Source organism: Haemaphysalis longicornis, unplaced genomic scaffold (genome assembly GCF_048455015.1).
Source record: "Haemaphysalis longicornis isolate Haplotype H1 unplaced genomic scaffold, Haemaphysalis longicornis Haplotype H1 scaffold_6, whole genome shotgun sequence".
Taxonomy (NCBI): Eukaryota; Metazoa; Arthropoda; class Arachnida; order Ixodida; family Ixodidae; genus Haemaphysalis; species Haemaphysalis longicornis.
Genome location: NW_027526407.1, coordinates 41065181 through 41090094, shown reverse-complemented (window position 1 = coordinate 41090094; position 24914 = coordinate 41065181). Strand labels below are relative to the sequence as shown.

Genomic DNA, 24914 nt, shown 5'->3' with positions numbered 1-24914 from the left:
CGTATACAACTGTTTATGAACTCAGCCTACGAGGTGAATGGACGGTAGTGCAAAAATATAGTGTTGCAGTCTTCAAGGGTCATTGTTTCTCCTCTAGAAATTTCTCGTTGACGCTTTAAAACAAAAGCAGCATCCTATCACTGCCTACGCCCCTTGCCTTGAGCATGGGAGCGGCTAGTCAAGTTATCGTGTACTGGAGAGCGGCGATTGTCTTGGACACGGTCCCTCTCTATAAAAGATATCGACAGCGGACATTGGAAAGGACTAGGCGTTGATCTTGCAAGCGCAGTCCGGCTGGTTTTGTCCTGCCCAGAAGTTGAAGAACGCCGCATCATGCACGGAAAGGTCGTTCTGACATGCTGCCTCGTCGGCCTGATTGTCCACGCGTCGTCTCAGGTTGGTCCACAGGTGTATGCCCAGAAAGCTTTATTAACAAGGTAGTGATATGTAGAAGGGTGTTGAGCATGATCCTAGGCACCGTCGGGTCAGGCGATGAAGTTTGGAAATTGTCGAAACAAATTATTGCACACTGCACACTGCTTTCTAAAATTTAGTCTAAGGCCAGTTGAAAAAATCTGCGCAGTACAAATAAAACACGTAATCTTTGTCACAGACAGGTAAAGAATTTCTTGAAAAATTTCGCATTGATTAACAATTAGATGAAGAGATGAATAACAGAGATTCATTCTTACGACTGAGTAACCCAGGCGTGGTTTTGGTCTGTACTAACCGCTAACAAACCCTTATCACTAAGTAAGAAGCACGAGAATTTACCTATGTGAAAGGTTTTTAGTACACCTAAGTAGGTTCATTTTATCCTAATGTCTTTATTTTTTTATCCTTCCTAGCTCCACAGAGCATCAGAGATAAACTTTTCCTCTATGCGATTTTTTAGTAAGGATGACCCGTGCGACCTTTCAAATCAAAGTATCGATAAAAAAGGGCAAATATTTTCACTGCGCCGATCACAGCCTAACGAGCCAAAGATTATTATCTTGGATCAAATTAGCACGTTTCTTGAAAAGGTTAAACACAGCTAGGTGGCTCGTCTGTCCGCTGCTAAATGAATTCTTTGAGCGTGTTGTCGTTTGAGGGTGGGCAAGTACCGCATGTGCACATATGGGTGTGTTTCAGCGCGAATGTAGTTGTACGGATCGAGTGCCGCTTTTCAGTCAGCATCCCAAACAGACACGAAACGTATGGGGGTTCATAGATATAGCGCTACAAAACTTTTCTTAACCGGTCCACGGCGACGATGGTGTTTCACTTTCCATATTTAAATGGCACATGCAAACGGGTATTGCAGCGCAAAAGGCATGGTGCCTGCGTCTCGAGAGACGCTTTTTGCGCAGGCAGCATCGCCTACAACGCATTGCTTGTAGAGAAAAGTTAGGCAACCTGGCATAGTCGATAAGACATTGGAAATCTAGCGGACACAAAGACGACGCCAACTGCTGCAGCGTTCTTTTGCAGCGACGCTGAAAATGTCTGTGTTTTGAGATATTGTGTCCATCAGGAAAATAACGCCGAAAGGAACTTTTTCGTCTCCAAAGCTAGTGTTCTCTCTTGCCTTCTTGAACGGTTCATAGAGTGGCGTTTTGGAAGGTGTTTTTCTCGTCACCACGCCATCATCTTACGTGTATGTATTTCCTGCATAAACACGAGCACATCCCCAGTAGCTCCTCCACGCGTGCACGTGAGTGCGGAATGGAAAGGGGAGACTGCACATGCCGTCAGGCTTCATATACTCACTCATAACATGCCCGTTCTCTGTTGGGAGATTTCAACGTCGACGTACCACGGCCCAATTCAACCTGACTGCTGTTCTTTGTGGCCGAGTGGTTTGGGTTGTGTTACCCAGAGAGTACGATTCCCACGACGCGAGAGAAAACAGGCAGCCCCATGTGTGGCTGCTAGATTAAAACCTCACTCCTTTCCGGTTTCATTCAGAGATTTATCTAGAAAGTATGCTAAATATGAAATTACAAACCAATGCGTTTTGTTTCGGCCACTCAGACTACGCTCAGCTTCGCTACTCATCCTTCTTCACAGAGTGAAAGGACACTGAATGTTTTTCTCAGTAGATCGCTTCCTCGTAACAGAGGTGAAATCTCATGCGCTAAGATATAAGTGATTGTCCTCTAAAACATAAATTTGATGACATTGCTGAAAACCATGTGAATCGACGGAAAAATTTAAATCCCCTAATTTACCATCGTTGCTTGTGGCGCATGTTCTGCAACACAGTTCTCTCAAAAATCTTATGATTATCTTTTACCGGTGCGCACTTCTTTCACATAGAGTGAATGATGCGATAAAGGGCGCATTTGTTTCTTTCCTAATTTTGCCCAAAAAACATTACTAACAGTTTGGGCCTGGTTGAGACTGTTGTCGCCAACGTCGCAACATCTTTAACGATGACGTCATTTCACGTCTCAGCCAAACGAACTGTGTGACAGGCCGTTTTTTTACGTCCATAGCTCATGATATGGCTGTTACGTCGGTAGCTTGATTATAGCGTTACACACAATAATACACATAAAAATTATCCACCCCTTTCTTTCCAGAGACACGTTAGGCAACACTGCCCATGATAACGAAAATGGAAGTAGCAAAATATAGTTCTACAGAACTTTTCGTTTTCCCTATCACTAAACACAGGTCTGACAAAAACAAAGTGTTTCTGGTTTTGAAGAAAGGCATATGAGCACAGCCTTGGCATGGAGCGACCATGTAAAGTTGTTGCCAACGTTCACAGGAGACTTGTTTTGTTCAAATACCTTTTGCTGAAAAAAAGGCAATAGTAAGCAGTGCAGTGCGCTTTCACTCGCTTCGACAACATGAAGAAAAGCAAGCAAGTAACCGGCTCTGTTCTTTCGCAGTGTTGATCGAAGTAGACCTATTAACATTTCAGGTGAAAGTCTTAAATAATCCATGGATATAAAAAACTTAAAAAACTGGGGTCCGAAGGCCGTAACAAAAAAATTCCCCCGCATTTCCCCGAGGGGGAGAATGTGAAAGTGCGAATGCACGGTTGTCGGCCCGCTTGCGGCGCTTGCGCTCGGCCCCCGCAGCCCACCGCCTCGCCGCCTTCTCTTCCATCTCTTCCATCGGGTTTGTAGTATCACGTGTACACCACGCAGTTATCAAGCCGCTATAACGCCGCTGAGTCGCCAACGCACGCCGCTGACGACGTAGTTTGAATGCGTTAAAGATATAAGGCGCGTCACTAACACTGATATCACCGTCGCGTCCGTGGCTTGGTCGGTAGAGCGTCGCGCTGCGGCCGCAAAGTCCTCGGATCGAAACCTGGCGCCGGATGCTGTTTCTTTTTTAAATATAGAGGAGCACTGCGGACGCCGCCGACGCCGCCGGCGGCGGTGGATGGTTTGGGGTCGCTTATAAAGTGCATTCGCACTTAAAAGGCGGCTACTTCGGAGGTTTGATGGCTTGGGTTCACATTATTGTAGCTGCGTTGTTGGTGCTTTGTGTGCACCGTGGAATGCTCTAAACGTACCCGCCCCTTTTACCTGGAGCAGCGCTGAAAAAAGCTGAGAGCGCTGCTCCAGATATGGCTGTGGTGGAGTCATGTGCAGAACGTGCACATAATTTGTTTTAACATGACTTGTTTAACGAGGTCCTCGAGCCTCGAAACTTCCTTTGTTATAAGCAATACTTCGTGAAAAGTTGGTATAAGTTGCTCCAGCTGCGCACTTCGAAGGAAGCGTGATTTTGAATAAAGCGATTTCGTTATAATAAGGGTATAACGTTTGTCAGGAGCCATTCGTTCCACAGCCCAATCTTGAGCGAAAAATCCGGCTTCCGGTATCGGAACACCTAATAGAAAAATGGCGCCTCCAGGAAACGTTCAGCAGCATTAGCTTCAACTCGGTAGCAGCCAGGGGTGGTCTTCCCAGTCAAATGGCCCAAATGAATGAGGGGGGAGGGAGAAAACAAGCAGCGGAATTCTCCATCGTAGTATACACTCTCCCATTGCAAGGCGACATGCACGCGCAGCGGCGAAACGTTCTCGAGGCAGATCGACGCCATTCAAAAGCATTAAGGCGAATGGCAAAGCATAGCATCTCCATCGCCCAAGATTGCACAGCTCTTTGAGGACTCGACGCAAATCATGGCATCTCGGGCGTTCAGGTGGACATTACGGCTTTCGTATTCACAACCCATAGGAAGTGCATAGGTGTCCCCTAGATTTTTAATATTTGTGTGTTTACTTCTTTGTTTATTTTTTACCTGGTAGTGAGGCATTACAATTTTGGTGGTGCTAGTTGTGACGCTCTTCATTATATAGCTCAGTGTCTTCGGCAAAATAAACATAGTTGACAGTGACCGCTCACCCTGTATATTCTTCGTCTGTCGTGCGTATATTTCTTGTGCTTTCTTACAAAGAATCCTCATCTGTCGTCTGTTCCTAAACTAGAGTTCAAAAATTTCGCTGCTCCCACGGCCACATCCCAATGCTGGAGGTGTTATTTAAATGGGTCGATAGTTTACTTCAAATGAGCTATTTTGACCTTTCAAGCTGGGAACCACTTTTCCTGGCTTCTATGAATGGGAATACAGCATCGCGATAATGACTGTGAGATAAGAATCCATGGAAGAGCATCTACACGCACTTTGGTATATTTTGTTAACTTCGTATTTATTTGCCCGTGTTTGGGTGACAGATGACAGTTTTATCTTGTTAACTATCTTCACAGTCATAATACGCGTGGTTATTATCGAAGTACTTCTTTCGGTTCTAACATGTCGCTTCAAAAGAAGAAATATGTGCTAGTGTGTTTCGTGAAAACTCAAAAAAGCTGCATTGACTGTGATTGCCAAGTCACTAAAGCAAAATTACACGCTCCGCTCGTGTAATGTCAGAGCCTTGCATTGTGTAGCTAGCAATGTGTTTGTGGTCACATTATTAGTTCGGATGTACGTTTTTCTTTCATCTTTATGCCCACGAATTGTTTGTGTTAGCGTCCTTTACTGTGCTTTTATAACCCACCCACGCTACCAGCCGTGCCTACATACAGTTTTAAAAAAAATCTAATGCGCCAATAGAAACAAGGGCACAAATAACGGCAGCATCTCCCTCCGTGGATGATGCCGAGGGTGCGCGGAGTATCGGACTCGAAACGACATCCAAGTTGCACCCCGAGTGACATCCGATTTGCGCCCCGACCGTCATTCGATTTGAGCCGTGAGTTGCAGCTTGATTGTTCCATGAATGAAACTGCAACCCATGGCTCAAATCAAATTTCGCTTGATTTTCGCTCGATGGTGGTGTGAGCACGAATGGACGCGGACGGACATTGGAAGGTCCTAAGGTACTCGCACCGTTACAGGCGAGTGAGTAAGCCGTTTGACTCTGGCGTACTAACTCGCGGTCATAGCCCAATGGGTAAGACGACTGACACTAGTTCTGTCTGATCTACCAGACACAGGCTCGAATCCTGTCGGTGCCTGTGGGACTTTTCGCGATTGCAAATGCTATGCGCACGGACGCGGACGGACATTGTGCGGTCGTAATGTGCTCCGCACCTAAAAGACGAAGGGACGAGCGCTCACTTCCAACTGAATTTAATAACAGAGACGTTGTTTCGTTTTTTAAATGCAGAAAATTGAAAGACGGAGTGGCAAATGTGTGAGCCAGGCGTCGATCGCATTGTCCCAAAAAGAGAGATTTCCTTTCCAACACGTGCTGTACATCGGATATGACTTGACTTGGTGTCTGCGTGCAGATTGTACCAAGTGCGTGAACGCGTGTTGACATACTGGTATGCTATAAGGGGTTATATGTTTTTTTTTTCTAATTGCTGTTCTATCTTTCATTTTTTACTGGTGTTAACATGAAGAATGCGCATTAAAGGCGAGAAGTTTGTCATAATAAATTCAGTTGGAAGTCAGTGGTCGTAACGCCAAACGCCATCTTTCTGTGTCGTTTTTATTCGTGCTGTAGCTATTTTCCTAAAATGAACTACCGACTCGCCCAAGAGTACACTTTGTAAAAAAACGTGCAGCTATATATATATATATATATATATATATATATATATATATATATATATATATATATATATATATATATATATATATATATATATATATATATATACATATATATATATATATATATAGATTTGATTGGGGTTCGTTTTTTAAAACCGAAAGCTTTCTTAGTGGGACCAATGACGTTCTGTCAAGAAACTAATGCATTTCCCCAGACCTCTGTTAGTCGACCTGAAGTCTGATAAGATTCCCGGACACACGGCACGTGCTTGAAACCGGGTTTCCGTTGTATCAAAACGGCTCCTTGTAAGTCGCGATAAAGGAACGGTTCTAGGTAACACAATACACGAATCGATCGTGAAGAAGGAGTACAATAATATACCTTTATCTCATCAACCATGGGTTAATTGGCATATTCATGAGAAGTCGTGGCCGTTACTACACCAGGGTGGCCAGTCCTGCTCTGGTGAGGGAGTGCGTTACCGGCCATGGTCGCAGGGTTCAGGCCGCACCCCAAGCCCCATTCTGCAATTCCATCAGTACAGGGATTTTGTTTTAATCCGGTGGGAATAGTCAGGCACCGGGATTCAAACCACGGTCCTTCTGCACGCGAGGCGGATGCTCTACCTCGATGCCACCGCTGTTCTCAATCCAACGTTTCCTATCAGAACGTTCGATTGGAAACAGGTGGGAGTAGGGGTTAATGGAGAATACCTCAGTAACCTCAGATTTGCTGATGACGTTGCCTTGCTAAGTAACGGAGGGGACAAATTGAAAAGCATGCTTTCTGCACTGGACAAACAGAGTAGAACCGTGGGCCTGAAAATTAATATGCAGAAAACCAAAGTAATGATCAATAACCTCATGACAGCACAGCCGCTTGAGATTGGTGGCGAGGCAGTGGAAGTGGTAAGCGAACATGTCTACTTAGGCAAAGTTGTGACCCCGGATCCCAACCATGAAGCAGAGATAATGAGAAGGATAAGAAAGGGGTAGAGAGCATAGGGCAGACATTCTCAGAAAATGAATGGCAGCCATCCCATTGTCCCTGAAGAAGAAAGTGTATAACAGCTGCATCTTACTGGTACTCACCTATGAGCCTCCAAGAAACTTGGAGGCTCACTAAGAGGGTTAAGCTTAAATTGAGGACGACTCAGCGAGCAATGGAACGTAAGATGATAGGTGCAACATTAAGGGACAAGAAGAGGGCGGAGTGGGCCAGGGAACAAACGCGTGTTAAGGACATATTAGTAGCAATCAAGCAGAAGAAATGCACGCGGGCACGGCATGTAATGAGAAGGCTAGATAACCGTTTGTTATTAGCGGTAACAGATTAGATCCCTACAGGAGGCAAACGTTTCAGGGGGCGGCAGAAAGTTAGAAGGGCAGATGAGATCAAGAAGTTTGCGGGGATAAATTGTCGCAGTTAGCACAGGACCGGGCTAATTGGGAATTGATGGGAGAGGCCTTTGCCCTGCAGTGGGTGTAGATAGGCTGGTGATGATGATGATGATGGATTGGAGTGGATTGGATTTGATTAGACTGGATTGGATTGGATGGAATTGAATTGATTGTAAATTAATTCAATGGAAATGAGTTGGATTGGATTGGATTGGAAATCGTTTTAGCAGCAGTAAGCATGATAACTAGCTAATCCTAGACAACCAGGAAACCTAAGAATAACCAGCTGAACCATAGCTAACGCTACATATATCCTGGCGTAGCCAAGCTAAGGCAGTCCTTTTGTTTGTCAATGAGTCTAGGATATAGCAGCACACGCGTCCCCAGTCACGTCTCGACACTGTGTACTAAACGTAGAAAGCTGATAAGAGAGGGGCGGACCTAACAACAATGCTCTTTAACGCTTCACCTTTGGCGGTTACTCCACCTTATCTCAAGGAGCAAACACTCCTCTTGACTTTCTGCAGTGCAGGGGCGTGAAACCTACTCATTGTCTAATTGTCCCGCTACATGTGCCCACTCGTCATTGAGGGAGTCGGTCTAGACGTGTTACAGTGAGGAATGTTCTCAGCGGCCTGGGTTCCACTCACTGTTCTTGACCCGCCTAGTGTCTGTGTTGCGAACAATCGAGTTTTGCGTGTCGTTCAAGGCCGCGTTCCATGTTTTCAGTCAACATTGAGAAGCGATATGGACCAATGTCAATGTCCCGCCTTATCTCGCGTTCTCTCATTGTCCTCTGACAAGGAGCACGTCCTAGCATTGCCAAATCGCGCAAACACTTCAGACGCCACAAGAACGTGACAATTGTTGGACGCTGTATTTTCCATCGGAACTAATATACCTCGAATGCGTTGGAAATAATGTTTTTTCGAAGTTCCGGAATAATGTTTTTCGAAATAGGTATACAGCGTAGGTTTTATTTTCAGTCTAAAAGCAAAAACCTTAAATTCAAGAGGTTTTAAAGTGGGGAGAACATGCCTTATTTCTTTGCAAGTGAGGAATAAAAGAAACTAGTTCTCGCCATTCGTTCGACTTTATAAACGCACGCTTGCAAGTCGTGATAAAAATAAGATCTTCGTGGGAGCAATAAATATAAATTATGGGTGCGTGTCCACTGCTTCTCCAAGAATGATTCTCCAGGCTCGCTACCTTGGGGAGTCTTCAAAGCCCACTCAGGTTTCGTGAATTTCGACAACCACAACTGGGCTCTTAAAAGTGCGAAGTGGGGGCAATAGCCACCTTACCCCAATAAAAGTTTTTTTTTTTCTTTTCAAGAACGGCTCCTGCCCAGTACGTTCGGTTCGGCGCCCAGGCGAGTTGAAAAATTAATGTTCTCAGGCTGTTTTCTGGCTTTGGTTTCCACACAGAGAACTCTGGCTTATGTCTTTTCTTAAACTGTCGATTTCTCTACAAAAGTAACTTCATTTTCCAAATATTTACCCGTGTACACTTAATCATTTTGTCCGTTTTGGCCTTTTCCTTAAACGTTTTTCGGAGCCAAGCGCTCTCATGTGCAATAACTGTTAAGAGAACCAATAAACTAGCGACGGAACTATCTACAGGGGAATTTTCATACGTTGCCTAGCAATCTTCGTGGATTCGTGCATGCTATTAGGGACACACATAACTGTGTATCATATAAGGTATGACCGCTGAAATTAACGGGAAAACGCCGACGGGAAGCGAAAGACCGCTGTAGGGTAGTAATTGCAAACAGTTGTTCGTGATTAATATTATAAGAACAGATAATTGGTATTATAAATCTTCTATATATAATTAAAATTGCCATAATTTTGTTTCTTAGTTTTAATAATTATTTGTTCCTATGTGTTGGACACATCGGCGTTAAAGTCTCGGGTTAAAGACACAGTAATAGTTAGTGGGCATGGGCTGGTCACGTAACCAGAATGAGGAACAACAGGTGGACCCTCCATTTGGCAGACTGGCTGCCAATTGACCGCAACCGCACTAGGTGTCGGCCGAGGACTCATTGGCGAGGTGACGTACGAAAATTTTGGGGGAAAACATGGACTCAGCTGGCACTGGATAGGCGTGGTTGGAAATCTTTGGGAGAGGCTTTCGTCCTGCAGTGGACACAAACAGCCTCATGATGATGATGATGATGACTAGCTTGAACATTCGAACGGCACAGCGTCTCCACCTGTGTTTGAATTAAAAAAAGTTCGAACTAAGGAATGTACAAAAAAACGCACCATGCGATTGTGGAGCAGTTGAGCACGTCAGCAACTGAACGCTTCAAAAAGACCGCGATTGTAGGCTACCTTTTATCCTTGAAGACGAAAGCCAGCACTTTTTTCACTAACGAGCAAATGTAGCGGAAACCCACCTCATCGCGTACTCCAAAACTAAAGACGAGACGGGCGGCCTTCCATGCGGTCATTACTCCCGAGCGATGGCTGCGCTGGGGCTTTGTCGCCACCCCCTCGTGGTCACTGGCAGCGACAGGTTCTACGTTGCTGCCCTCAGAAATGGCGCCATCTGTTAGCCCGCCCCACGCTCTGAACTTCACCCACATAGATGTAGTCCCCCAAAAAAGTTCATCTTAACGTCCGGCATTGGGGTTCTAGATTGCTTTTACCCGATTTAACTGCTCTTTCTGTCGTTCGCTCCTTTCCAAAGTCCTCATGTGTAAGCAGCGGGGACATTTCTCAGCCGTTCGGCAGGTCCCAAAGTGCCAGGGCGTTAGCGCGAAGCTCGAATTACTCGTGGCGGAGGCCACTCAAATTAAAGTTAATTGGCTTTTCGATACATAGGTTTGTATGATGACTTGGTTAGACCAAATCAAAAACATTTCGAATTATCCTGAAATTCGATTGGTTGAAGTTTAAATAAGGAGCTTTCACAGTATTTGCGTGCAACTCTGCATGGGATTATCGGGAGGCCACGGCAACGACTGAGAGCCACATTTATAAGATCCTCACAGAGAAATTCTTCAGTTTTGTTTTTAGCTGTGTAGGGAGTATTTTATATGGACTCCCATTGCGTCAATGTGGAGGTTGCTTTTAGGGATTCAAAGGCGATTATAGTGAATTTTTTCGCGTTTTTATTGAATATCGCAATGACACAGCCTCTGTTCACTTCCGTCGTGTGGTTGAAAAGTCATTGAAATATAGTTATACTAACGCACTCCTCTTGCATGGTTGTGATAGGGCCCGTATGTTGCTTTATAGGAGCCCAGAGTGAGACTCAATGCGCATATCATGACATCTAATGGTCTATTTTACCAATTCATGTGCAATTCATGCATTCTAAAACATAAGACGCGATTGCGAAAGGGAGCTGAGCCAATTGTTCTCGAATTTTGTACTTTCAATATGGACCTAACGGTGGGACACTCGACACTGGAACGCCGGGCGCTTGCTTTGATACTTGCCATGTCAGTTTGTATATGCGGTAATGGTTTTGCAAGTTTTACTTTCATGCAATTGCATATAAATGCCGCTGAAGCTTTCTTCCAGCGCAAAAAGCCGTTTTAGAAATATGCGTCGATCTTCTCAAAGCTCACGGTAGCATGTAAAGGACGCTGCGAAGCAAATTAAAATATTTCCGTTTCCTTCGCTGGTGGTCTTACGGCGTATAATGTCATTGTGTAGTGGGTGATATTGCGATAAGGTGTGCATGACTTTCTACAGTGAGGAAGGCGCGTTACGCGTAGCCACGCGGACGATTTTTGCTCACTAATCACGCAATAGAAGAAAAGCGCACCAACTAACATTGCGCTCTGCGGGACTCAAGATAATTTCCAGGCATGGAAATTTTCTCTACTCGCCTGAGTGTCCTTTTCAGATTTCCGATAGATATTTTTTTCTTACCTGTTTGGATGTCTTACGTTGCGCCGCTATTAGGTATTTTGTTTGTGAATATAAAAATCACTCAATCTTTGCATGATCTAACAAGCAGAAACTCGAAGGGTATTATCATTCGTACAACACTTCTATATAAAAACAGCTTAGATGGTTTTTGTGGCCACAAGTGTCAGGAAACGTTACATCGATGCTACAAATACAACAGCTGGATATTATTGACTCCACGTGGAGTATTCATACGCTTTTGGTGGGCACTTGGCAGTGGAAACGATTGGTTGTGTAACGGAAATAATGTTTAGAGGTACAGCCCACTCTCTCGAAGGTTCTACAATATGAGGAGCGAACGACTCCACGAGACCCTTCAATAATTGCTTATTCCCTTTTTCTCTCTCATAGACCACCCCGAAATTCGGAACACATCAGGCTGGCACTGAAGGTAAGAATGCATTATTTGTTTCAGTGCACAGGAATATCACGTAGTTCAGAAATGTGGCGGTCGGCGTCGAACACCTAATGAAGGGGTTAAATGTTGAACACTGGTAATACAAATACGCTGAAAAAATAATTAAAGTAGTTCTGAACTATACAAAACTAGTATATAGAACTCGCTACTGGAGGGCGCATCATAAGTTCAAGCACTTAAATGAATGTCTGTGCTGCAGTAGTAAAAACGTGTGTAGAAATATAGGGCCCGATATGACCACATCGTATTACAGCTGTATTTAAACTGTCTTTTTTTTAATTTACGCCAGAATCGCACTCATACTTTATAACCAGTGGAAACAAGCCCGTGATTGAGTCGGAGTGAACATGTTGGAGCAACCTTCTTGCTCAGTACATATAAGCAGCGTAGGACGTAAGCGGAGTGTATGTCTTAAGATTTCAGAGGCACACCAGTTAAGCGCGAAGAAAACTCCCGACCTAGACGGGACCAAGAATTTTTCTAGACTCAGCAGTACACTATGGTCTCAGGCGCACTCGTACGTGTTTAATAGTTTCGGAGACTTTATGGTTAGAAACACTAAATTGTGAAACGGCCGCACATACATGAGGCTTCTTTAGCCAGACGTTCAGCACGCTGTATAAAGCTACCATTTTTTTACAAATCGTGTGCGATTGCTAAGATTGCTGTAATTTCTGTTTTGTAGCGTGAGCTACACTGGCCGAGGTTGAGCGGTTTCGCGTGGCTCCTAGAGAGCCGTGCTGCGCATGCGCGGGGAGCAGTGACGTTTCACTGTGCGCAGCTGGCGCGCCAGAGCCGACGCTACCCCGACTGGATTAGATTGCATTGAATTGTATTAGATCAGATTAGATTAGATTAGATTAGAAATCGTTTTAGCAGCAGTAACACGATAATCAGCTAATCCTAGACAAGCAGGAAATCTAAGAATAACCAGCTGAACCTTAGCTCACGCTACGTATATCCTGGCATAGCCGAGCTAAGCTACTGCTAAATTTTTTCATCGTGGTTGTATGGAAGGCGTTTTCATTTTACAAGCAATTCATATATCATTTTAACGTGTTGCTTTGTTGCGCAGCAGTCATAAGAATTGCTCTGGTGCGTCTAAAACACGACAGATCCATTTTGTAATTTTATGATTTTGTCGTTTCCTCGCAGCGAGAGACCTAGCCCCCCAGAATGTGTTTGTACTCACCAAGACTGACATTTGCCTGCACAGCCTTGGTATCGACCCTGCCAATGTGAAGGCCAATGTGTTTTGGAAGGCGCCGAGAATTGTGGAGAGCCCCATCGTCGCATACGCAATTCACGTCATAACAGAGACAGGATACGACATCACGATTCGTGTGGATTCCACCATCACGGAGTACCCTGTGGACATCTTCCAGTGCTGGGAGGTGTACATGGTCAGGGTAGAGGCCGTGTTCGAGTCGGGAGAGTCCGCCGTATCTGCTGCAACGGTGGTGCATGTGACCGATGAGAGTAAGTATTTTTCTAGGCGATTGTTATTCATTATTGCGTTAACAATTAAAACATTTATGAGCAATATAGTGGTGTCGCCAATACATTAACACAAGCGAGAGAGAGCGACGCAGTAGAGTGGGCAAAGTATCGTAGCTGCCGCGGCTTGAAGTCACCGGATAATCTGAAATTCCAGTTGCCCGACTAAGTCTGGACGTGTTCCGCTAACGCTTTTACGCATTGAAGCTTACGACAGAATGTCGTGCGAAGTCACACGCTCGTCATACAGTCACCCACACACATAGTGAAAAAGTGCCAACATTTCAGCTTTGTGTGCGGGGGGGAGCGGGGGTTGTGAAGGGATGAGTGTGTGTGTGTGTGCTTGTGAGGGCGTGAGTGTGTGGCTGTGAGGGGTGAGTGTGTGCGTGTGTGTGTGTGTGTGGTTGTGAGGGGGGAGTGCATGGCGCGTCGTCTACGTCACGGCTGTGTTTAGTGTACAGGCGCTTGTTGTTGTGTTTCATTGCTCCTCAATAAAATTTAAGTTGTTTGTAAAGTTGTTCACATGGGGGATAAAATCCATCCGCACCCTCCCCGAGCGGCGTATCCCGTGATACCACGTTGCGCCTCCGTGCGTAAACATGACGGACAGCAGGTAGATGCGCGGGCAGCGGGCCCTCAAGAGCGGCGCCGCTGAGATCAGGGACGCGCTCGACGGGGATTTTTCCCTGCTAGCGAAATGCTTCTCTACCGTCTGGCAACTTGTGTCCGTCGCTTTTCGTGACTCACTCTTGTTTGAGCAGATGACTGATACAGTAAACAAGGCGGGCGCAAGTTTCTGGCAATCGGTAGATGTTGCCAACGCGCCAATTCACCACACCCTATATTACCGGCATAGGAAAATCAGATAACAGCGAGTCATGGAAGCAGAGTGGCCAGACGGGCGAGAAGCATTCCGCCAGGGATCGAAGCTGGGATCGTCTGTACAGCGTATACAATTCGTCCTCGATTCCAGCAGCACCGCTTCAACGTGCCCGCAGCGTACGCTTGTGCCGGCTGCATCACACGTATACAAAGAGGCGTGAAGTGCTGGCACGTGATGTGCGGCGCGGGAAGAAAGCGGAAGGAGTTAAAAACCTGTAGAGCTTGTGCTCTCGTGTTCTTGTCTTCTCTTCGTCTCGTCAAGTTTGCGTGGTTCTAGCATTGCGAATCTATACCAAGTTGTTTAGTTCTCGACCCTGTTGCATAAAAACACATTGTTGCAAAGCCAACGCTCTTGCGAATATTCTGCAGCTAATAGCTGCGAGTCTTATCTACCAAACATTTCCTATAAACAATTATAAGGGACTTGCCTGCAAGGACAACTGTATAACATGACGAGTTTTATTCGCAATTGAGAATATGTCTGCTCACAATGAAGTTGCAAATGTTCTATAGTTTCCATCTAATTCCTATACATTAGCTTGTACGGGAAATAAACAGTCGTATGCAAGTGCTTCTTTCATTACTTCTGGTTTTGACAGTGGGCTTGATTTTGTACGCATGCAAGCACGCCCAGAGCTCTTTCTTTCTCTCTCTCTCTCTCTCTCTCTCTCTCTATATATATATATATATATATATATATATATATATATATATATATATATATATATATATATATATATATATATATATACTTTCTTTCCAAATTCTTTATCTGTTTCACTGACCTACCATATCCTCCCCTTTGCTTTCCGAGGTTTTCTTGACTGCCAACCCTTATTTCTATATATATATATATATATATATATATATATATATATATATATATTTAGGGAGCAGTTGAACTTTTGAAGATGGTAGAGAACACAAGAAAAGAAAACTTTGAACAAGGTAAAAGCACGATTGTTGCCAACGTTTCAGCAAAGAGACCTGACGAAAGCAAGTCTCTTTGCTGAAACGTTGGCAACAATCGTGCTTTTATCTTGTTCAAAGTTTTCGTTTCTGATATATATATATATATATATATATATATATATATATATATATATATATATATATATGGAAAAGCAAAGGGGAAAATATGGTAAGTCAGTTGTTAATCTGGAAACAGATACAGTATGTTTAGAAAAGAAAGAAAGAAAGTGGAGAAAACTATGCCCCCCGGGTGGGGTCCTGGCCCGAGACCTCCAGAATACGTGTCTGGTGGAATGACCACTTTGCTACCGGCGGGGTTTTCTTTCTTTAAAAAAACCTGCATGTGTTGCAAGGCTGATAAATTACTTACCACATTTTCCCCTTTCCTTTACATATATATATGTGTGTGTGTGTGTGTGTGTGTGTGTGTGTGTGTGTGTGTGTGTGTGTGTGTGTGTGTGTGTGTGTGTGTGTGTGTGTGTGTGTGTGTGTGTGTGTGTGTGTGTGTGTGTGTGTGTGTGTGTGTGTGTGTGTGTGTGTGTGTGTGTGTGTGTGTGTGTCATTACCCAGGTGTCATGGCTGCGAACTTTTGCCTGCAGGTGCACCATTTCTCCCTCAAGGTTTGAGTTACATTGAAAGCCGGCGGCTCTGCAAGCTCTCAACATGTGGTTCGGACTCCATCCAGCTCTCGTGGAGGCGGCCACAGGTTGGGAGGTATAACGTTACAGGCTACGCAGTCACCGTCAGTACCACCCTAGGCAAGCGCGAATTCTACTCGCTGGCTCCAGCAGATACCACGTTCCTATACGACAACCTCAGCAGCAACGCCACGACGTCTTTTGGCGTGAGTGCCAGAACAATTCTGGACGTCGGGCCCACGGCTCACTCGCACGTGAATTTCACCTTTCCGCCCGCCTACGTCACCTGGTCCAGGGAAAACAAAGGTGAAAGTTCGGTCTACGAGGAATCACACTGTCAAAACCTTCATTCATGAAATTAGTGCGTTTTTACATAAGGAGTAAGCGGAAACAGAGGTGGTACCTTTGCAACATGTTTACAAATTACTACGTTTAGTAAAGTTTTCCGTGAAAGGAGAAAAAAATGGCTCTGGAGGTTTATATTTTCTCCGAGCCAGTATACCGCAAGAACAGCGAAGGTAACATTGTCTTAAGACAGTTTCACCACTTGTTTGTTCAAGCACACTGCTGCACATTAATCTCGCCGCAGGTATATTAGTACTTAAACGAGGAAATAAAATCCATTGTAGCTCCTTTAACATTCGTAAAAATAATTTATTTGCCATTGTATGTAAAGGGAGTTTTTGGTAGCATCCGTGACACTCATATTAAAACAAATAGGAGTCCCAAGGAGCCCTCTCGGTATGCGGAAATTGCTGCGCACTTCTCAAGTCAGTCCCATTTAACCGACAAGCTGAGAGAGCCCCAGCAGTTCGGAATCACTTCAACTGATAGTCATCTAGCTTTTAAGCATTTCTTCGGCGTTAGTGATCCGGACAATGTAATGAACTTTTTTTGAGTACTAATTTTGGCATGCACGAAGGCATCGGCGGTGCCTCATAGAGCACCCAGTGTTAATATTTGAAACTGTATTTTGGTTACACTCCTCGAGCAAGGTGAATGGCCGGGCACTGAATTTATATTCAGTCAAATTCATTAGAATTCATTACCACATCTTATGGAATCCAACAAACTGGCAAAGCTCTCGCATTTATTCATCTGAGCTTTGCTACTTCTTAAGGTCTGTGTTTATAAAGAACACTGTAAATAAGAATTAAAGCTATGAATACGTACAACATTCTGGAGCTCGAGGTCTACACTGCCCTAACCACAGCATCCATTACCAAAATTATAGCTCCTGAACTGGGTGGTTTTTCATCCAAAATAGTATCTCTAATGTTCTGATTGCCGCGTCCTACAATGCTATTCCACATTAAATTTGGCGCCTCTGTGGATGTTTGTGACTTGCGTGAAGAATCGCGGCCATAATTTAGAGAAACGTCAGAGCGCTAGGTATTAGCTTGCGCCGTCAATCGCAGCAACGATTATTATTTTGTTCCAATTTTGCTCCGGATTTTCGCAAGAGCTGGCGTGACTGTTTCTGTTGGAAATTTTTGTTTCCGTGAATAACCAGTTCTGCTCCAGAAGAATGTGTGAGCAAAATAGAGTTCGCGCAAAGCATGAGAAAGGCGAGGAATACACCACCTTTGAACGTGGTTGCATTATAAAAGCATTAAACAGAAAGGCATGCCTCCAAGAGCCAAATTGTGGCATATGATAGAGCAAAATTCGGTGTTACGTGTATACCAATCTCCTCATCTTCCCAAGTCTTGCATGGTGTTTCAAATCGCTTGCGGCTCCCAAAAGCCCAACATTACAATTATAGGATATCATTGGATCAAATTGTTTTCTTTTGTAATATATGCCTGCCCTCAAGGCACATATTCTAAAGCGTATACTACCTATGCAGAACTTCCGAAGTGGTGTGACCAGTGGGTGATACAAATTCAGGATACTTTCTTCAGCTTGAATCACACACTTAAGATTTAGATGTGCGTCTTGTGGGCCTTCGATTTTACACAGTAATTCTGCTTTGTAAATATCAATAAGCATACTATTGAGAACGTCTTTTCGAGTGTTTTTTTTATTCCTTAATTGCTCAAACACTGTCCAAAGTCACGTTTTTATGAAGATAAGTGTGCTTTCTACCATTGTGCAGCATAGAGTTGGTAGTTTTATTTTCCAAAAAGCTAACTCCGCAGCCTCCTTGAGCTCAAAAAGATGAGGAGCTGCTACTGTAGTCTTTCAAAGTTAAACTACTAAAACACGCGAATTGAATAAATTAGAACTATCGTTGCATTTTGTATCGGACTTTTCTATGAATGATCTATTGATTATGATGTTTAAAGCACTGACACTACAGAGACGATTAGGTTCGCTGTTGTGCAGGACTCCGGATTAATTTGAAGCAGTTGGGGTTCTTTAACGTGCGCCGAAATCTCGAACACACGGCCGTTTTCGCTTTTCGGCTCCATCAGAAAAGCGGCCGCCGCGACCGTGAATCGAACCAGCGTCTTTGTGCTCGGCAGCACAGGGCTTTAGCCACAGAGCCACCGCGGCGGGTTATTCTATCAATTGGACCCACAAAACAAACGCTCAGTGTGCTAAACTCTATGTACAGGAATAGTCGTACATATTTGTGAGGTCTTCTAGGCCGCCTATATGAAGTACATTTTTTTAAATTATTCCCGAATATTACTGCGTTTTGTTTTTGCTCACTGAGACTTTATTTGTTCCCGCACAGCGTACATCATTCCTGCTCCAAAAACCGTAAGTTATTTTTTATACTTTCACTGCTATAAGGCTGGCATTGTGATAAACCAGATAATAAAAATTCGGCATGACATGAAATCTTTTATGTGCGTTGTCGTCCCGGATTCAATAAAATCGCGAGGACAGCCATGCATTAACAATACTACAGTGAGTGAGAAAATGTTAGTGTACATTTTCCGAACAATATATGTTCTCTCGTTATGGTGTTTTTTGTATTGTTAAGATGATATTTGGAGTAAGGGAGCTTTCTGGTACCGATTTCGAGTGTTTACTGAATTTAATTTTCATTTTATACAGTTGAGCCTCGGCTATCTCTATTCTATGGCCAACCGCCAAAAAAAACAAGAAAGTCAAGAATATTCAATTTTGTCCTTGACCCAAACGCTCACCTTTCTCGTGGTAGACGACTCACCTGTCGGAAAAGACGCATGCATCTCCTGAATACCACTTCACGACGACAAAAATTTCCTCGAAGGCGACGAAAAGTTACACCACCGCCAGCGAAGCATACCGGTCTACCACTCCACCCACTATCGATGTCTCAACGCACGGCATCGATGCCACAACTTCCTTCGATAATGGTAGGTTTGGACACTCGTTACGTGTAGCGTTTGTTTTCACACAACCTATAAAACCCCATCCTCTACCAAAAGCTTCAGGTATGCTAGCTGCATTTGTGATCGAAATATCGCAATTTAGGGAAACGCATATTCTCACCTTCAGTGTCTCCTGAAATTGCCGCGTTTCGACAAATCTTTTGGCGGCACCTTACACGAGGAGGGACACTTCTTTCATTCAAGGAGACAAAATCACCGCTAGTCTACTGAAGACAAAAGTATCACCACAAAGTAGAGGGAGTATACAGGGAGTAACGCATATGATGTATTGATATTTTGCTCGACGCTCTGAAGCTAGGCCTGGTGCGTGTTAGCAGGCGTGGATGGGCGTGGTGGGGATCTGAAAAGTGAACAGTCGTCTCGACCGACGGGCTTGAAACAGGGTAGACACATAAAGGGCGTCGACCTGAAAGATCCTCCGTTTGTGTGTTTCATATATTGGAAAAGCTATATGCTGTGTGTGCATTACTGCATCGCTGGTTGAAAACGCGCAGGCTTCGGTGTAAATAGAGGCCGCTGCGAACGTTGTCTGCTCGTTGGCGTGACCTACCAAACGTTGTAACGCTGCGTGTTGTAATTAACAGTAATATTCAAACTTGATTGATTGATTGATTGATTGATTGATTGATTGATTGATTGATTGATTGATTGATTGTAGAGTTTAACGCGCCAACACAACGCATAACTCACCGTAAAATGACCACCTCCGAAAAATCTGATACAAGTGCAGTTCAGTTTCTTTAACTTCGTTTCCTGAAGGAGATAATTGTTTCAGTGTTCAAAAGCACTGAAAAAGTGGGACTCATGTATTACTGACATCTTTGCAAAGTTTTAATTTCGTTCCTAATTATATCCCTGGAAACAATTTCTAAGAGTGGCTAATTAAACTTTCACACACATCTTCTGTGAGCACGTGAATTGTTAGCCGGGTAGCGGGTATGAACTCGGCATATCAGGACATGTAGAGTTCCTTGGAGAAGTATAGGCAGTTAAATGGACATCGAGAAAAGGCTGCGGCAATAAAACCTCCGTGGAAATTGGGCCATCGTTTTGTGACGTCCTGCAAGTCGGCTGTAGAATTTTATATTACCCCTGGGCAGATCTGGGCTCTGAAGTTAAAAAAAATTACTTCCTATATGTTTGCAATTACACGAAATAATCACAACCACAAAACAAAAATATGCTTGTAACAAGGAGGTTGCTACAAAATACAATAGGCAAAAACTTACAACGAATAGGCCGCTATAATACGCCCATATATAAGACTAACAAATTATTATCAAGAAAGCCAATTCCGCGCACCGTAATTTAATAGGCTCAGCGAGTCAAGCAAAAGAAAATACGGCTTGTAATTGGCACAGCAAACGAGACAACAAAAATAAACTGTCTGTTTTCAAGTTTGAAATTAGGTTAAACAAAAAGTAATTTTTGTCTGCCGTTGTGGGGCTCATCATCCGAAAAGCTGAATACCGTAAAAATGCTCGTCACTGTAAATAAAAAAAAAACACAGACACACGGGTGTGTTACTTTCAGTTTAGTAAGTTTTAATACTAGTGCACGCTTTTTTATTGTTAAATGGCAGGAAACTGTTAATCGTAATAGTTATCGTGATACTCGATGCCCATGGTCTAAATTCTATGCCCTCTTCGATTTGCCACTGCTGAGCAGTTCGCGGACAGCTCACAACGTTTCGCGGAATGAAAACTCGATTGGAAAATGTAACGCAGAACTGCCCTGGAGCGGTTCGGGGTAGTCTAAAATAACAAATGAAAGAGTCGTTTTATCCATACAATGGTGTAACATGAAGCCAACGGGCCAAATTATCTGGGGAGAGGGTTTACCTCTTCTGTTTCCCAACCATATAGGAACGGGAATAGCGAAATAAATGCAGTGTGGTAGTGTGTCGGTCAGATGTAACTAATAATTGTGAGAGTTTGGGCGCGTTGGTACTACATTGAATTCTGCGTAGCCTGTCCCTGCAGCCACTCTCTTTCTTCCTTCGTCTAATTGCTCCCGCTGTAAGCAAAATTTCAGCGGTGAGATGTATGATTTATGACTATCAATGGCGCACTTACGTATCTTCTTAGATGAATATACGAGCTGATTTCTCAGTGCATATCAAAAATAGACGCCTACTCCATCAGATTGTTTATAAATGCGGGATGCGCACAGCGGAGTGTGTCTGAGCGTCTGCAATACCATATAATTTGCACGTCCCCACTATACCTAGCAAAAGGAAACTGTCGCAGTTGTGGGACACCAACAACATTTGCTTAAAATACTCAAACTTGGCAGTATCCACAAGAGAACACATCGTTCAACAAAACAAAAAAGAACGTTGGGAGTACTCTGTCCCGAGGACTTGAGAAATAGGATTCCCCATGAGAGCCCCGCTGTCTGCATGGTGTGACGCTCTACATGGTGTCGTCATTTTCTTATGCCCAATCGTGCAAAGTTACCCTGCTTGTGATGGTGAATTGAGCCACTACTTCAAAGTACTATCTTAACGCACCACAATCTTTATGTCGATACCAGCTTCGATTTTGAATAACATTCCCGTTTTTGTAACGATTGAATGCCTTCTTTCAGTCCAGCCGGTTGCATCTGGTGTGTCCACAACAACCATCCTCTGCAGTGTTCTCATTCCCTTGGCTCTCATCGTGTTGGCTATTCTTGCCTTCTTTGGCTACAAGAAGTACAAGCAGGCGGGATCGTAAGTTCTGAAATTTTCTCTTTTTTTTAAGAGTGGCGTACGCCCGTACAGAGCTTATTTGCGAGACCTGTAGTCTGCCCATAAGTTTTGCCCAAGAAATCTGGCGGAGCCAAAAACTACCTTCAACCAAAACATTTTCGCGTGAGTGATCTTATAAACACCCCCTCAGGATGTCTTCTGAAAAATTTTGCAAATGTCGTTGAAAGACGATAGTCTTCTGCCTACCCTGCCACGTGAATGCTTCTCGTCTCTCTCCGGCCCACCCCTCACACACTTCCTGCTCGTGTTGCTCCTTCCAAGACGAACACGGTGGTGCTTTGCACAAGTCTACTCAAATTTCCCGCGTTTTACTGCTCTCGCCCCTTAAAATCGTACCCTTCATCGGTTGACTTCGTTGTTTTCTTGGAGAGCCGCCACCCGGTCTAGTCACGTGAGCGAGCGCTTTTTGTATTTTGGAGTGAAATAATTCTTTTCACGCGTATTTGTAGACTTACTATCGCAAAAATCACACCACAATGTTTTTTTTTTTCAATTAAAAGAAAATTGCAAGTACCAGTTACGTATTCACGTTTTGCCTGAAGTATTCCAAGTGATTTTTTTCGCTGAACAATGTTCACAAGTGTGTACTCTCTTTCCAGATTAGGGGTTTGGGAACGTTATGCCTATATAAATTTCTCGTTAAATAATTCCACTAACTCCTGGCCGGTTGGGTTGACTAAATCAATGGACAGACAGACAGGCCGAAATTTTTCTGTTGAAGTAGCCTAAAAAAGACTATCGTTTTTAAATTTTGTAGAGAATCCGAAGTGGCTCCTGACGCACAAATGCGACTTGATGCATATGCACCAAGCTCCGCCAAAGTAGCCTTCACCACTGTACCCACACGCATTGCCGGGAATGCGGTTTTTCAGGGGTAGTTTAACAATTTGGTAATAAATTATAAAGTCCGTAGCGTCATTCGTCATAAGCATGTCCCCACATGGCTACAGTGTGAAACGAGTAGACGGACGGACGCGTTTCCTGGTTGGATTCACATAAAAATGCCTACGCATCAAAACGTCTGCTCATAATGGTAGCAATTCATTTCCGTAGTTCAAGCACGACAACTGGTGCGCCAGCATTTTTTTCACTCCCTATAACAACCTTGGCGACATATGGCGATACCCACCGTGATTCCTATTTTGTCCATGTTTGTTTTGCGTGTGTGTTTTACCATCCCTGTGTTTTACCATTATGGAGCCCTTAAACCACCTGGAGGGTCCCGCCATCCATCAGAAATTCTTTTAGACGCCTGTTCACTTTCGTACAGTGTATACCCCCGAATTCTTCCTAGCTCATGCTGTCTTCGTGAATCCTCAAGAAAACCGTTCTACACCCCGCATCCTAGCACGCCGACATTCCGACCCCTCAGGATAAATGCTTAACTTACTAAGTAACTCTTTCTAGGGCGTCTGTGCACCAATACTTTGTTTTAAATTACCGCCCTGAGATTATCTCCAGAAAGAGAAGGAAGTATGACAATGTTGCAGAAAAAGACGGATACGAACATTTGTTCTGGTCATACACTTTTGGAGTAGTGTTCTTCACGTCAACTTTGCAGAAACAGTAGAGCAGCAGGAACACCAAATATTTATTGCGCTTTCTTTTTGCTCTACGCGTTGGCGCCACATAGATTTATTTCTCGCTAGAATGCCTAAAAACATTAGCACTAAAACCGCCAGCGTTTGTTAAACAGCGGTGCTCAACAGTTACAGCATTCGGATGTTTCTGATTTGGGTAATATAATCTTTGATACGCTATTGTTAAGAGTTTATGAGCGGACACGGTGGTAAAACTCCCGTTGACGACCAAAAAGTCCGCTCCCTGGTTACAACTTTTTTCGCTTCATGACCTAATAAAAAACCTCTCCGAAAGATTCCGCTCATGTATGGGTTCTGAAAAAGCCGGAAGTCGCTTTTATTGTCACTACGGCGATATCGGCGCACCGTTTATTGGCGTCTTATCGTGTAGCTTGAATTCCGGTGGGAAGCGTTGTTCTCTCACAGCTACCCGCTTCTATCGAGATTACGATGCCACGTGTGCAAGGCCATATAAACGAACCCCAGAAAACACAAACGCCGAAACGCGGATAAACCTGCTTGGTTAAAAGACCTAACCTTGAGATGCGATTGGTGGAATTGTTAGGGCGTGATCTGTCAGACAACGTTCGCACTGTGTGTGGACGCGCTTCTCCGTACCTGGCTTGATGTCTGTCGGCGCTGGAACTTATGAGAAACTGTTTTCGGGTTTCTTCATTTGTATGTGCGCCTACGAAGTTGCAGTCACGGAGCTGCGTCGGCAGGCGCTTGAGAAAAGGGCTAAATGCAACAACAAACGAGTTAAGCGAGATGAGCAGCCAAATGGCACATAAAATGACACGCTGATATCCTTAACGCTGGACCACTAATAACCGCTTACCAATGCAATAAATTGAAGTTATTTGTCTAATCATGAAAAATTTATTCGTTAGACCAGCGGCTGTCCTTGTGGTTACTTCCTTCGTCTTCGTCTGAATTCGCGCTGGTTTTATCCAAGAATGTCATTATGGCCATTCTGGGAAGGTGTTGCTCTGTGTGCGTGGATGTCAACGAAAGCTAAGATAGGCGTCTTAAGATCAATATAATGGTCGTGGTAGCATCAGTCCTTAAATTTCCTAATTAAACCAATTTAACCAGACTACATTTCGAAGGGTATTGAAGTGAGCCGCAAAGCCTGTTATATCCTTGAGAATTTTTCTGAAATCTTATTTTTTTTTTTTTGCTTCTTTCGTTTCCAGACAAGGTCTGCTGAGCAACTCGGACGACCCTTGAAAATACTGGGGAAACATACATACGGAGAACATCAACTTATGTCATTCAATAAAAATAATATTTATAGGGATTCATGTTGTATTATTTTCTTTTACAGTTGCCCAACTGCTGAACTTCGTGTGTCTGAATCGTAACCAAGCATTGCACGTATACATTTCACTTAGCATTGTGACCGTGGTTCTCCTATCTTGCAGTAGAATACTCTCAGGACTTTGAATGTTTGCTCGTAGAATTTTAAATTTCCCGCCTCATTATTTACCTGAACATG

The 24914-nt window shown here is 43.9% G+C and overlaps 1 protein-coding gene across 1 annotated transcript; it reads left to right on the top strand.

Annotated features, from left to right (window-relative positions):
• Positions 1–235: 235 nt before the first annotated feature.
• LOC144142504 (uncharacterized) lies at positions 236–24714 on the top strand. Its single transcript, XM_077674061.1, has 8 exons — positions 236–396; positions 11700–11739; positions 12922–13245; positions 15717–16061; positions 18439–18464; positions 18871–19048; positions 21674–21797; positions 24613–24714. Exons 1-8 carry the CDS (start codon positions 334–336, stop codon positions 24644–24646), a joined length of 1134 nt encoding a protein of 377 aa, XP_077530187.1. The 5' UTR covers positions 236–333; the 3' UTR covers positions 24647–24714.
• Positions 24715–24914: the final 200 nt, after the last annotated feature.